Below are 14426 nucleotides of genomic sequence, written 5' to 3'. Positions count from 1 at the left end.
TTGTTGGCAAAGTAATGTCTCTGCTTTTGAATATGCTATCTAGGTTGGTCATAACTTTCTTTCCAAGGAGTAAGCGTCTTTTAATTTCATGGCTGCAATCACTATCTGCAGTGATTTTGGAGCCCAGAAAAATAAAGTCTGACACTGTTTCCACTGTTTCCCCATCTATTCCCCATGAAGTGATGGGACTGGATGCCATGATCTTCGTTTTCTGAATGTTGAGCTTTAAGCCAACTTTTTCACTCTCCTCTTTCACTTTCATCAAGAGGCTTTTGAGTTCCTCTTCACTTTCTGCCATGAGGGTGGTGTCATCTGCATATCTGAGGTTATTGATATTTCTCTCCTTAATGGTCCCATTTAACAACTGAGCTCAGAGTCTCTCCCTTCGGTCCTTTATATCTCCTCCTCCTCACATGTTTACTTATTTACTTCATTTATTTACTCAGTAAGCTTGTGTTGGATGTCGACCACATGCTAGATACTCTGGTAAGTGCTAAAAATAAACTAATAAAAAAGAGAGACATAGCTTCCGCTCTCTGGGAGCTTAGAGTCTAATGAGAGAGGCAGACATCACACAAATAATTATAGAAGTAGATTATTAATCTTGATTGTAATGAATACTCTAAGAAAAAATAGAAAATTTTGTAAGTCAGATATCTGAGATATTAAAGATATGGCCTTCTGCCTTAGCCCCTGTAGACGCCACCTCCTTACTACTTTACCAGTTCATTCCATAGGGTTTTTATAGAGAATCTACTCCCTCAGTTCGGCCCTTGTACATTCCTGCCCAGAAGGTTGCCATGACCTTTTAAAACTTCTCCTTGCCTCTAGCATTGCCCCATTTAAATCCACTCATCACATTGCTTCCACACTGAATATTATCATGTAAAGAACTTGATCATCTTAAACAAAATCTATGCATTAACCAACTCTGATTTTCTCCTCCTGCTTCAAATCTTGTGTCAACTTTGTACTTCAGGGTAGAACTTCACTGTGCCATACAGAATCCCTTGTAATGTGACCACTCTCTATCTTCATCTTCCTCAGCAGAAAATTGCCTTCAGGCTCTTCTAGGTTCCATACATTCCCCTGAATGCTCCACCCTCTCTCTCACCTCTAAGCCTTTGTACTCCTTTCACCATTTTCGGGATGTCTATTATAGTCCTTAGTCAAGTTCACAAAAGGCTACACAAGTTTGTGATGTCTCCACCACCAAGTGGAAGTCAGGCCCCATGTTTTGTTCTTCTCTGTATTTATTATGGTGTTTGGCACAAGAATGAAGTTATACTGGGCCCAGATTAAATAAAATGTTTCAATAATGCAGAGGTATTTTTATTATTGTTCACCTAGGAAGTTGTAAGCTTAAATTTTTCGAAAAGCAACTATGATTCTTCCTACTGACTGTATTGAGAGGGTGTAGGGGGAGTGTTATTTATCATCATTTAAATAAGGAAGTGACACATGCTTTGAAATTAGATTGGGGTAGCGAGATGAAAGAAATAAGTTTTATTGTCATTCAGATTCCTATTGGACCAATTTTAAGTAACAGTGCTTTTTTGTTGTTGTTTTTCTGGAAGACTTAATATTCTGATTCTTGGTTGACCCCTGTTCAACTCTAAGACTTGTTAGGAGAGAGGACACATCCTTTAGAGTTTTTCAAGAATTGATGCCCCGAATTGCATGCACCAGCATCATCTGGAGGGTTGTTCAGGTGGTAGAACCCAAGGTTCCACACCAGACACACTGAATCAGAATCTCAGGCATTGGGTCTCCTGAGTCTGCATGCTCTCAGGAGCTCCAGGTCATGCTGATGCACACTGCATTATACACCCACTGGTAAGGAGTTTAACTTCTCTAGGTAGTCTTAGGCTCAAATCTTAGTAATGTACTTTATTAGCTAAGTGACTTTGATTAGCTAAGGAATTCTCAAGCAGAAATCCCATAACTCTATATAGTAGAGAGTAGTCGCTCATCCTAGAGCCTGGAATTCCTGCTCACCAGTTGACACAGTCCCAGTGCAGGTCTAAACTAAGATGCAGTCACAGCAAATCTGGCTGCTTCTAATCCTGACCATGCCCCAGTGTTTTAAGTTGTCCCCCCACCCCCAATTCTTTTACATTAATTTAGTCTAAAATAACTTAGCTCATTCATTTTTATGACCAAAACATCTGGGGAAAGCCAAGCATTTCTATTGCATTTTTAACAGGGTAAGTGAATTTAATCCGAATTTCCTGCAGCTGCTATTTTCCCTCCTACTGGGTTCCTGGGCTTTCATTCCACACCAGCACAACATGACTTCATCAGATGGTTTTTAAGAGTAAGCCTCATTTCCATTTTCAAGCACCTCAGCAGGAACCTGCAATTCTACAAGGTGTGTAAACACAAACGAGCAGAGCAGGTGAGGTCTTAGTCAAGGTGACCTCGGAAGTCCAAGGCTAGAGGCTGAGATTTCACAGAGGATCTCCAATAAAAGAGATCCAGAACTCCTTTTCTTACTTTCCCCACCTCCCAGCTCTCCAAATCAAATGAGTTTGCTTCTTTTTAAAATCGGCTCGGAGGAGCTCTCCATGGTTCTGATATTATAGACATGGCTGCTCCTGTTTTTTTGTTGAAAGCATTTCTGGGAAAGGTTGGTCTAATAAGGTAAAGGCTAGATCCACTCTACGTGTTCACTTACTGTCACTTCCCTTGCCTGTGTCCCTGTCACCAGTGCTTTCTGCATCAGTGACAAGGATGCCTCTCTTTTGCTTTTCCAGCGTGCTATTACTCCTTGGCATATGCACTTGTATACTCATAGTTATTCATTTTAAAAATTACTCTTGTGTTGTCAAATGTTTATCCAGGTCAACATTTCCTTCTAACAGTATAAGTTATTTAGGTAATGACTTGAGTTTGTGATAATATGTGTACAGTTCCTAGCCACATATGCAAACTGGGTTTTGAAAACTATTTTGAATTCTGAATCATTAGAAATGATTTTAGAAATGACCCAGTCATTTCTAAACTTAATTAGAATTAAGAATTAGGAATACAAATCAAAGGGGCTTGAGGGACCAAGAAGGTAACATTAATATATATATAGGCAGATGATCGGAGAAGGCAATGGCACCCCACTCCAGTTCTCTTGCCTGGAAAATCCCATGGATGGAGGAGCCTGGGAGGCTGCAGTCCATGGGGTTGCAAAGAGTTAAACATGACTGAGCGACTTCATTTTCACTTTTCACTTTCATGCATTGGAGAAGGAAATGGCAACCCACTCCAGTGTTCTTGCCTGGAGAATCCCAGGGACGGGGGAGCCTGGTGGGCCGCCGTCTATGGGGTTGCACAGAGTTGGACACAGCTGGAGTGACTTAGCAGCAGTAGCAGTAGCAGGCAGATGATAGGAATCTTTGGGTGTGGAAGGCTAAGACTTCAATGAGTACTGACTCCATCTAAAATACTACACTTTTAGGTATATGGTAGAGGCTTTGGTCAAACCAAGGGCTTCCCTGGTGACAGAGAGGTAAAGAAATCCACCTGCCAATGCAGCAGATGTGGGTTCAATCCCTGGGTCAGAAAGATCTCCTGGTGAAGGAAATGGCAGCCCACTCCATATGACAGAGGAGCCTGGTGGGCTTCAATCCATGGAGCTGTGAAAAAGTCATATAAGACTTAGAGACTGAACAACAACAACAATAATAATCAGACCAAATAATTATGATTCATATTCATTTCATGGGTCATTCATTTGCAACTTCTGGCTTAGCAGTTATGTATACAACTAGTTAGAAGCTAACAATTAGGTTAAAATCATGTCACAGAGGTTCAAAACATGGTTTGGCTACTTATGAGTTATATAATCTGAAGCAAGTTGGTAAACCTCTGTGTGCCATATTTAATTTCTAAGTAAAATGGAAATAATCATACTACCTCCACTGTAGAATTATTTGGATTTTTTAATTGAAATAATGCATTTAGATGACTTAGAGTATGCCCAAATGTTAGCTATTTTTATTGGTAGCTTAACCTCTTCACTCTGTTCAGTGAGAAAATTGGAAGCTCAGGGAAGCTGACACATCCAATATCATGCAGCTGACTTATAGTAGAACACTATTATGACCCAGAACTCTGAATTCAAGCTTAAATATCCTTTCCTCTATAATCCATGGTTTTCAAATATTATTCTATTAGCAGTAGAACCCACCCCCCCACCTTTTACTCCTAAAATATTACACAGAACTCCATGATATAGCAAATCTAAGTAGTGCTGGTATGTTTGAAACAGATTTGGAAACCCAGAGCCCCACCCATTGGCTGTGCCTCTTGGCCACCCTTCTTTCAACCCCATCTGAAGATTCCCAAGAAAGGCATGAAAACCACTATCCTAGAAATGTTGAAACCATAAATTAAGATTGAGTGAAGGGAGAAGCCCTGTCTTTTTTTCATGTGTGGGTTTCCTCACACAAGGTTGTATGTCTCTGTTAGCGCTAACACCAATTTTCAGTTATAAAAATAAAAAATGAAAGTGGATAAATCCCTTGAAGCCATGGAAAATGATACCCACCAAAGCCCCTTACACCCATCTTACTGTCACTTAGCAAGGAGCAGAAATCATGAAGCTCATAATTTATAGCCTTGGCCCAACACAGAATTATTTAACATTGCCTATAACTCAAGCTTTTCCTCAGCCATTTCATAAGTCATGGTAATTACTCTGGGTCCCAGTGGGCAAGGAGATACAGAGATCTGCTGCCTTATGGGCTTTCCATCTTCTTATAGGACATGCACATCATTAGTACCAATGAGAACCAAGTGTTTGCAGCCGTCCAGGAATGGAACCAGAATGACACGTACAACCTCTACATCTCAGACACACGTGGGATCTACTTCACCCTGGCCATGGAGAACATCAAGAGCAGCCGAGGTCTGATGGGAAACATCATTATTGAATTGTATGAGGTATGTAGCCAACATTATCCTGCACTTGAATCTGCCTCTCTTTTTCATGAGTTCTAACAATATGAACACAAGCATTGGAGTCATAAAGTCCTGAGTTCAGATATCAGCTGTGCGCTTAGCAGTTGTGATTTGGGGCAGGGGACTTAACTTCTCTGTGCCTCAATTCCCTCACCTGTAAAATGGGGATAAAACATGTATCTAATAAAATTATTGTGAGAATGAGGGATAATGTTTGTAAAGCATCTTGTGTGGCAGTTGACTCAATAAGCCTTCAACAAATGGTAGCTCGAGTCGATGTCTTAAAAATAGCATGATTGCAGGCCAGAAGTGAAGGTACGTGACGTCAGTGATCTCTTAAGTACCCTTTTCAAATCTGTGCTTCTTTCTATGAAGTCTAGGTGGAGGGATTAGTACTATTTATATGCTTTAAATTATTTGGGAAATCATGTTTTAAGAGCAACTTTATAAGAGAAGAAAGCAAATATCAGTGGTAAGAGTGAAGGTTCCTCTAAAATGCCGCCAGATGCCAACACCTATGTGCGGGAAAGAACCGGCCTTGACTTAACGTTGAAATTTTCTTATTTTTAAATACGATAACCTTCATTGAGTTTATATCTATCTATCTATCTATATATAGATATACATATATACACACACACCAGTTAAATAATAATTTATCTAGGAAACCAAGTGACCCCATTTAGAGACTATATTAAGAAAGCAACCTAAATGTTTCAGTAACCCTAATGATATATTGTATGTCTATATGTCTAGTAACAATGTATGTGATCTTTCTCAGTGAAAGTACTTGACTGACTACTTCAACTAGATGGATTGATTTTAGCAAAGTAGGTGTGTCTCATTATCTCCCACATTTACCAGTAACTTGTGGTCAGACCCATAAATACTGTGCTGGTGGAGGTCATTCATTCACCGTTGCCTCTTGCAGAAGCTACTTCCATGTGAGTTTTCGCCTTTGAACAGTGGGAGTGGCTGTCAAAACAGAGAGATGGGTACATGGACTTCTGCTTTACAGTGGTCTCTTCTGAGCTTCTCATGTCAAAGTTCCAGTATCCCCTACTCTGGTATCTAAGTTAGTTGCTCATTTACTAACAGTGATGGAAATATCCCAATTATTTTACAAGGTAGAAGGAGGATTGCAAAAAGGCATGGGATGAATGGAAGTATATAAAAAGAAGGAGAGACAGGAATGTCAGGGAAGAAATACCCTGATTTTCTAGGAAGTAGACTGGTGCTGAAATAATTCACTTAGCAACAAGATTCCAGCTTGGGAAATGACCTAGATTTCTTCCCAAAGTTGTAAAGACCAGTAGAGATGACTAAAGAGTGTAAATGGCTTTGAGAAGCTTACATTTTCATGCCTCTCATCACACCAGGAGGCAGAACTATATCTTTGTTATTGTGCAGTAAGTCGCATCTGTGGGAAGGTTTCGATGAATGTTCCCAGGATGGAGGCCATTCCTGTTTGCACAAGTAAGCCTATAGGGGTAAGAGGATTATTCATGCTCCTGTGGTCAGAGCCCATTAAGAGAGGTAGACGTTGCTGCAGATGACCTTTAGTTGAGAAATCCCTGTTTCTCAGACTCTGCTGATATGGTATGGAGTGCATTTTGCCACTGTGCTCTTCCTTTTCCTTAAAAAAAAAAAAAATGTTCCTGAAACTCCTTGGTCATTTAGAACAATGAGACATTCTGCTCTGGAGTATGAATCAAAATGAAGAATGTGCCAAAATACATGTGATTTTTTTTTTTTTAATCTTGCTGAAGTTGGTCTTGTTGAGGGGAAAAAACTACATAGTGTCATTGCGTTCACATAGAAGCAAGATATATCAGGCAAGGTAACTTCTCTAGAGCCAGTTCTGTGGTCCTTGTTCTTCCTTCATTTTTATCAGGGTTGATTGTGTCCCTGTATTGTGCTCAAGTCCATGAGGAAAGCAGGAAAGACAAGGGCCCTTCCCCTCAGGGAGCCTGCAATCTAGTTTGTTGGGCTTTGAAGGGGTCCATAAATGAATTTCCTCTTCTTCCTGCCCAAGAGTGAAAACAATTGATATAGAAGCAAAGGGTGAGACAAAAGGAGATCAGATGCCAGCTTTATTGCTTTTAAAAGCATGAAGGAGGAAATGTTCTTGGTAATACTGCTCCCCAGAATTGAACTCATCCATCCAGTCTCAGGCAGAAACTGTGAATCAAAAGCTCTCTTATGGAAGCCTGTCTCCATAACACCACAACCTTGTGATACAGAAGATGCGATCTTTGCAGGCAGGTTCCAAAAATAGTTGAGTTAGGGATGCACTGCACCAGAATGTTATCGATCTGACTATCAGTACGTTTGCTGTCAGGAGGAAGAAGGGAAGAAGTGGAATGTCAAGAATGACAGAAGCCAAGAGTTAGAGAGATGGTATAAATTTTTATGTCCATGAGCTAGCTAGTCTAATTGTGTAGAATTGGTTGTCAAGTACAAGAATGAATGCTGGATAAGAAGTTGGGGTTCAGATTCTAAAAGGTGTTTAATACCAAGGGAATAAATTGTATCCTGACACTATCTGGACCATGACCATATTGAAGATTTTTAGAGGGTGATGCTGTTTTGCACCTGGATATGCATTCTGTGATTTGGAGATAAAGCTCAATTTAATTGGTCTCTAGGGATCATTAGACTTTAACTTTCTTCACTGGAGATTCTCATAGAAACTGAGATTGTGTACCATATGGCCAGTTAACAAAGAGACTATAATTTTTGTGGACTCTAGATGCCCTTGAGTAATACAGCTGGAAAAAAACAGCATGCTTTTACATTCAATTGCATTTAAATTAACACACTTTTGTGAAGTGTATTTTGTTTGATGAGGCTGGTGCATGAGACCATCTACTGGAAAGATGTAAGTGACTCTAATAGAGTTGTGATCATGGTCTAATTTGTGTTAGAGGTATAATTCCTGTATGTTATAGAATTACTGTAAGAGTAAAGCTAATTCTAATTTGATGAATCTGGGGAGTCTGGCAGATGCGTAGGTTTAAATGATGAATTATTAGAGCATGGGAGTAAGGCATGCCTGAGTCCCAGCATGAGAAAAGAACCAGAGTCTGATGAGTAGAGGTCCATTTTATTAGAATATGAGATGACCTTGGAAAATAATGGGGATAAAAATTTAAAGATGCTAGGAAAGAGCTTGACTAAAGAGTTGGACATTTATTCTCCAGGCTACTGTATCTCTGTTTTCTCTTTACATCTAGCAAATAAATATATGCATGATTTAGTCCCTGTGCGAAGTTAATTCAAAGATATACATTCTAGTGTAACAGGGTATCACATCTGTTTTTCCTTGTCTAAGATACTTATAGTTAACACAGATGTGAAGTGGCCTGAGCTGACCGTGGCCACTTGAAGCTACTGGTGTATCATTCTGTCTTCTACGTGAACCTCTTCTTGACATTGGAAAGGGAACAAAGAAAGTAAGAATTTATTTGAGAAATTAACCTTCTAGTCTTTGGCACTAAGAGACCTTGGAGATCAATGGGGATCAATCTCACCCAACTCCGTAAAATCTAAAGGGAAATATTGTTTATTTCCTGGTCTGTTGGAACAGTTTACTGCTAAAGAGGGACTCTTGTCCACTCCCTGCCTCAGAGTGCAGTATTGTTATGGCTGTAATTATACAATCAGGGGAGAAAATACTTCTTGAAGGCCAAATAATAATCTCTTCTTTAAGATAATAGAGCCCATTCCATCCAAGGTCAATGTTGACAATGAATGTAGTTCATTAGGTGTGCTCACCATTACTCTTACAACACTCTTTTCATGGAGAGTTCTGTTGTTGTTTTCTCATATCTCTAAATATAAACTACATTTCTTCTTAGCTGTTCTCCACTGATAAATCCGGTAACAAATATTATTTCCAACAGTCTCAATTGTATTATGGAAACATGCTTTGAGCTGCTGCATTTTCTTCGGTATTTTCCAACTTGTAAATCTGTACAGTAATAACAATGGGATACCAAATAATTCCTTAAGTGCCCTTGTTGAATGAATATATAACACAAGCTACACAGGCATTTTTACAATCCAGAAAAAAGAAGTAAAAAAGAAACAGGTGAAATTAATTATAATGTTAAATGTTATTTAACTAAAAATGTAAAATACTATCATTTAAGTATATACTTAATATGAAAAATTACTAATGAAATATTTTATATTTTTGTCATACCAAGTCTATAATATCCTGGGTGCATTTTACACTTCCCAAGGATCTCAATTCATATGCTAAATTTTCAGCATAAACACTTCATCAGCATTTACATTTCATAAAATTTATAGTAGAAAAGGTAGATTCACATACCCTGGTGATTCCAAGCATATTTAGAAGTTTGCCAGTAACTGAATCCAATATCAGTTTAAAATTTATATTTAAATTGGTTAAAATTAAATAAAACTAAAAGTCAGTTTCTCACTCCTACTGGCCACATTTCAAGTGTTCAGGAGCTCTATGGGGCTAGTGGCTATGGTATTGGACAGCATAACCCTTAATGATATATATATATACACTTTTTCTTATTTATCTATTATAGCATCTCCATGTGGTAGATATTATTCTGTATTGTGCCTGTGAGAGTACAAAGATGCAGAGAACTTGGTAACTTGACTCGGGTCACACAGCTAGTAAAAGGGAGAAGCTATCTGTGAACCAACTTATGTCCATTTGACCCAAAAGTTCAGCCTCTTCCTATTACACTTTTTTTTTTTTTACATTCATTTTTTTTTAATTGAGGTATAATTCATGTGCAGTAAAATTTAACCTTTTTGGTTCTATGAGTCTTAACAAAGGTATGTACATCTACCACCATAATCAAGATATAGAACACTGAATATATAGGATATTGTCCCAAAGCATTCCCTCTTATGGCCCGTTTGTGATCACTCTCCTCCCATCCAAAGTCACTGGCAAGCCGATATGATTTCTCTCCCTCCAGTTTTGCCTTTTCTACATTTTCATATGAATGAAATTGTGCAGTAGGGAGTCTTTTGAGTCTAGCTTCTTTCACTTATTATTTTGAGATCCACCCATCTTATTGAATATCAAGAGATGTTCCTTTCTTTCTATTGCTGAGCAGCACTGCATTGCCTGCATGTGTTCTTGTTTGTTCATTCATTTGGCAGTTGAAGATTATTCAGGTTGTTTCCAGATCTGTGTGACTATGAATGAAATTTCTGTAAACATTCGTGTGAACATAAGTTTTTCTTTCTCATGGATAAATACCTAGAAGCAGAATTGCTAGGTCCAATGTGTGTGTGTGTTGTTGTTCAGTTCTAAGTCATGTCCAACTCTGCAACACCGTAGACTCCTCTGTCCTTCACTGTCTCCCAGAGTTTGCTCAAATTCATGTCCATTGAGCCGGTGATGCTATCTAACCATCTCATCATCTGCTGCTTCCTTCTGCTCTTGGATTCATTCTTTCCCAGCATCAGGCTCTTCCCCCAGTGAGTCAGCTCTTCACATCAGGTAGCCAAAGTATTGGAGCTTCAACTTTAGCAACTTTCTTCCAATGAATATTCAGGATTGATTTCTTTCAGGATTGACTGGTTTGATCTCCTTGCTGTCCAAGGGACTCTCAAAAATGTGTTTATGTTTATAAAAAGCCACCAAGCCATTTCTTAACTGGCAATATCATTTTGTTCTCCACCAGAGATGAAAACAAGTTCTAGTTGCTTCACCTTGGTATTATCAGGTGTGTGTGTGCATGTGGGGGGGAGGTGGGGAGTGTGTGGCATGTGTGTGTGTTTAGACATTCTTTCAGAGGCCTAGTGGTACTTTGTTAGTTCTATTCAGATTTCCTAATGACTAATTATATCTTGACCTCACTATACTTGGTTGGATGGATAAAATGAAACTCTGAGCCACCCTTAGTCTTCTGGCCTCTTTGCCCATATTATTGACGTTTCATTGCTTTCCTTGTCTCCAGTGACTGCCCTCCACCCACTGCTTTATCTTGACCTTATGTTACCCTTCTTTGGACAGATGGACAACTACCTACAGACTCCGTGGGGACATTTTACCCAAACTAATCTTCTTCAGCTCCTCACCACAGGTCCAACTCTAGGGACAGCCCAAGGCACACCATGATAATTGCTTTTCTCAGCACAACCCTGGTTTCCTTGTCCTGAGGGCCCAGGGGAGTGAGCGACAGATGAGCATGCCACCTGGACTCAGTGCTCTGCCAAGGGGCTGCTGTCAGTGTCCCTTTGCACCTCAGACTGATTCCCGGGGGAAACTGGGTCGTGCAGGCCTGGAATCTTGTATCAATACTACTCTCTTCTTGGGGACTACCACAAGCTGGTACCTTGCTCCTTGAGCTCTCGGGGCCAACAGCAGCAGCTATGCTTCTGATTTCAAACCACAGTGGCCCATAGCATGTTTAAGTTTATCAGATTCTAAATGCCTCCTTGAATGGAGAAGCTAAAATGTGTGTCTTATTCTCCAGTTTCTTTATACTGCATGTAGTGAAGGCAAGTAGTGTTTCATGGAACTTTTGTTTTGGATATATATATATATATATAGCTACATGTGTACACATATATGCATATATGGTTATGAGTCTACTAGGTGGCAACGGAAATGGATTTCATACTTGGGCTGTGCTTGGAAAGTTTGAAAGCTATTGGCCTAGGATACAGAAAGCAAAGTACCCTCCAAACTTGCAGCCCATTTATTCAAGAGATGGAGCCAAGAAGCAATTCAGCAGCAATGATGGGGCTTAGAAGAATCCAAATACAAATGGAAAGTGTTCCTTTTTGCCCCCAGACAAGACTGAGATTTCTTTGGCATTATGTGCAGCTGCAGGAGGAACACCCTCAGAGATGCATCTGGGTTCCCTCAAAATCTCTCCTTTCTGTATCTTTTCAGTCTCCATTCTCATGATTTTGCTCTCAGACTAAGTGAGGCACACAGAAAATACCCACCCGAGTTGGGGGGTTCTTAGGGGAAAAATGCTAATGTAAAATTGGCATATATTTTCCAAGCATACTTATCCAGAAGAACACAAGAAGCAGCAGAGTGGCTAGTAATTCATGCTGGAATGCATCAAACTAGGAGGCAGGGTGTGCAGGTGACAGATGAGAGTCTGATTCTGACCTATTTATGTTCTAGAAATTAGATAGCAAGGCCTCTGGTGCACGATGGAGAGGGGCAACCGGCATGAGAGAGAGATATGGTGTTATTAACTGGTAATACACAAGAAAAGGTACCAGCCCTGTGTCTAAAGAGAATAACAAAAGGCCTGCATTAGGCAGAAGGTTCTAAGGAAACTCAGATTGGATTCCCTGTGAGGAATTATCAGTAACTGGGTTTGAGACAGACACCTTTGCAGTTGGTTTTAAAGACTGAGGTGATTGCAGAGCCTCACAGACCTTGGATGAGTATGTGAGGTACCAGCCTTCCTGAAACGGCACTGTCTCTGAGCAGCTAAGGCAGGGAGGGTACCACTGGGAAAGGGCATAAGGCTGACACCACTGTCCCTCGCCCCACCCTGGCTTCTGTCCTTTCCCACCCTCTGTTCACAATAGGATTCTAATCAATTCCACCCTTGGCCCTTTGTCAAATTCCCCTAGTGGTGTCCTTCCCAGTCTGTTCTCCTCCAGACATGTCCTGTTCGGTTTTTGTTATTTATTTATTTATTTTGTATTTGGGTTGGCATTCTTTATTCTCCTTCAAGGTCAGTCAGATTACTTAAAAAAAAAAAAAAAAAAAGCACTTCTCATTTCATCAGCTAAATTATGTCATTAAAAATCAAACAAACAAACAAAAAACAGAAAAGTCTTTCCCTTTGCTCCCACTGGGATCCTCTCAGAACTGCAATACACGTCAATTCACGATGACCCTCAAAGAATGGGGGTAAGGATGAATACAATTAAAATTTCGAGATATCTGAGTGTTATCTAGAAAATCTGCTGAAGTCTTGTTTATATGTATCTAAACAATTTGAATTACCTTTCCTTTGGAACTTAAGTGGAAAGTCAAGACAACATAGATTGCTGTCATTCTAAATCTCTCTTCTTATTGCTCAGATGTGGGCAGAGAAGTAATAAAAGTGAGTCAAATCTGTGCTTAGTCTTGAACCGTTGTGGATGATAAATCTCCTCAGTCTGTAGCTACTTGTGGTGATGCTCTTCTTCCTTCAGAATATCAAAGGTATGCAAATCCCAATACATGGGGAACTCTGGCAAGAGTGGTCTACATTATCTGTGGTATCCTTTGCCAACAGAGGAAAAAAAGAAAGGGAAGGGCTTATTCCACATTTTTTAAAGTGACAATTGGCTGAGACCCAAGATAAAATAAGAATTATCCAAAGTCCACAGTGACTGGTGTCACAGCCGATGATAGGGGCAGGTCACCAAGCTGGGTCATCCGAGATAGAAGACATCTCAGTTCAGTTCAGCCACTCAGTCATGTCCAACTCTTTGCAACCTCATGGACCGCACCATGCCAGGCTCCCTGTCCATCACCAACTCCCAGAGTTTACTCAAACTCATGTCCATTGAGTCAGTGATGCCATCCAGCCATCTCATCCTCTGTCGTCCCCTTCTCCTCCCACCTTCAATCTTTTCCAGCATCAGGGTCTTTTCCAATGGCTCAGTGCTTCACATCTGGTGTCTGAAATATTCGAGTTTCAGCATCAACATCAGCCCTTCCAATAAATATTCAGGACTGATTTCCTTTAGGATGGACTGGTTGGATCTCCTTGCAGTCCAAGGGACTTTTAAGAGTCTGCTCCAACACCACAGTCCATAAGCATCAATTCTTCAGTGCTCAGCTTTCTTTATAGTCCAACTTTCACATCCATACATGACTACTGGAAAAAACATTGTTTTGACTAGATGGACCTTTGTTGGCAAAGTAATATCTCTGCTTTTTAATATGCTGTCTAGGTAGGTCATAAATTTTCTTCCAAGGAGCAAGTGTCTTTTAATTTCATGGCTGCAGTCACCATCTGCAGTGATTTTGGAGCCCAAATAAATAAAGTCTGTCACTGTTTCTACTGTTTCCCCATCTATTTGCCATGAAGTGATGGGGTCAGATTCCATGATCTTAGTTTTTTGAATGTTGAGTTTTAAGCCAAACTTTTCACTTTCTTCTCTTTACTTTCATCAAGAGGCTCTTTAGTTCTTCTTTGCTTTCTGCCACAAGCGTGGTATCATCTGCATATCTGAGGTTGTTGATATTTCTCCTGGTAATCTTGATTCAAGCCTGTGATTCATCCAGCCCAGCATTTCGCATGATGTACTCTGCTGCTGCTGCTGCTGCTAAGTCACTTCAGTTGTGCCCGACTCTGTGCGACCCCATAGACGGCAGCCCAGCAGGCTCCCCCGTCCCTGGGATTCTCCAGGCAAGAACACTGGAGTGGGTTGCCATTTCCTTCTCCAATGCATGAAAGTGAAAAGTGAAAGTGAAATCGCTCAGTCGTGTCCAACCCTCA

At 40.2% G+C, this 14426-nt stretch overlaps 1 protein-coding gene across 1 annotated transcript in view; it reads left to right on the top strand.

The window, feature by feature from the left end:
• SORCS3 (sortilin-related VPS10 domain containing receptor 3) overlaps positions 1 to 14426 on the top strand; it is a 640372-nt gene that overhangs the window by 517909 nt on the left and 108037 nt on the right. Inside the window, exon 9 of the mRNA XM_010859391.1 lies at positions 4759 to 4938. Within this exon, the coding sequence (XP_010857693.1) occupies positions 4759 to 4938 (180 nt within the window). The remainder of the gene's footprint in view (positions 1 to 4758; positions 4939 to 14426) is intronic.

Source organism: Bison bison, unplaced genomic scaffold (genome assembly GCF_000754665.1).
Source record: "Bison bison bison isolate TAMUID 2011002044 unplaced genomic scaffold, Bison_UMD1.0 scf7180017864456, whole genome shotgun sequence".
Classification (NCBI taxonomy): Eukaryota; Metazoa; Chordata; class Mammalia; order Artiodactyla; family Bovidae; genus Bison; species Bison bison.
The sequence above is the reverse complement of the archived record's forward strand: the minus strand, read 5'-3'. Positions and strand labels throughout refer to the sequence as shown.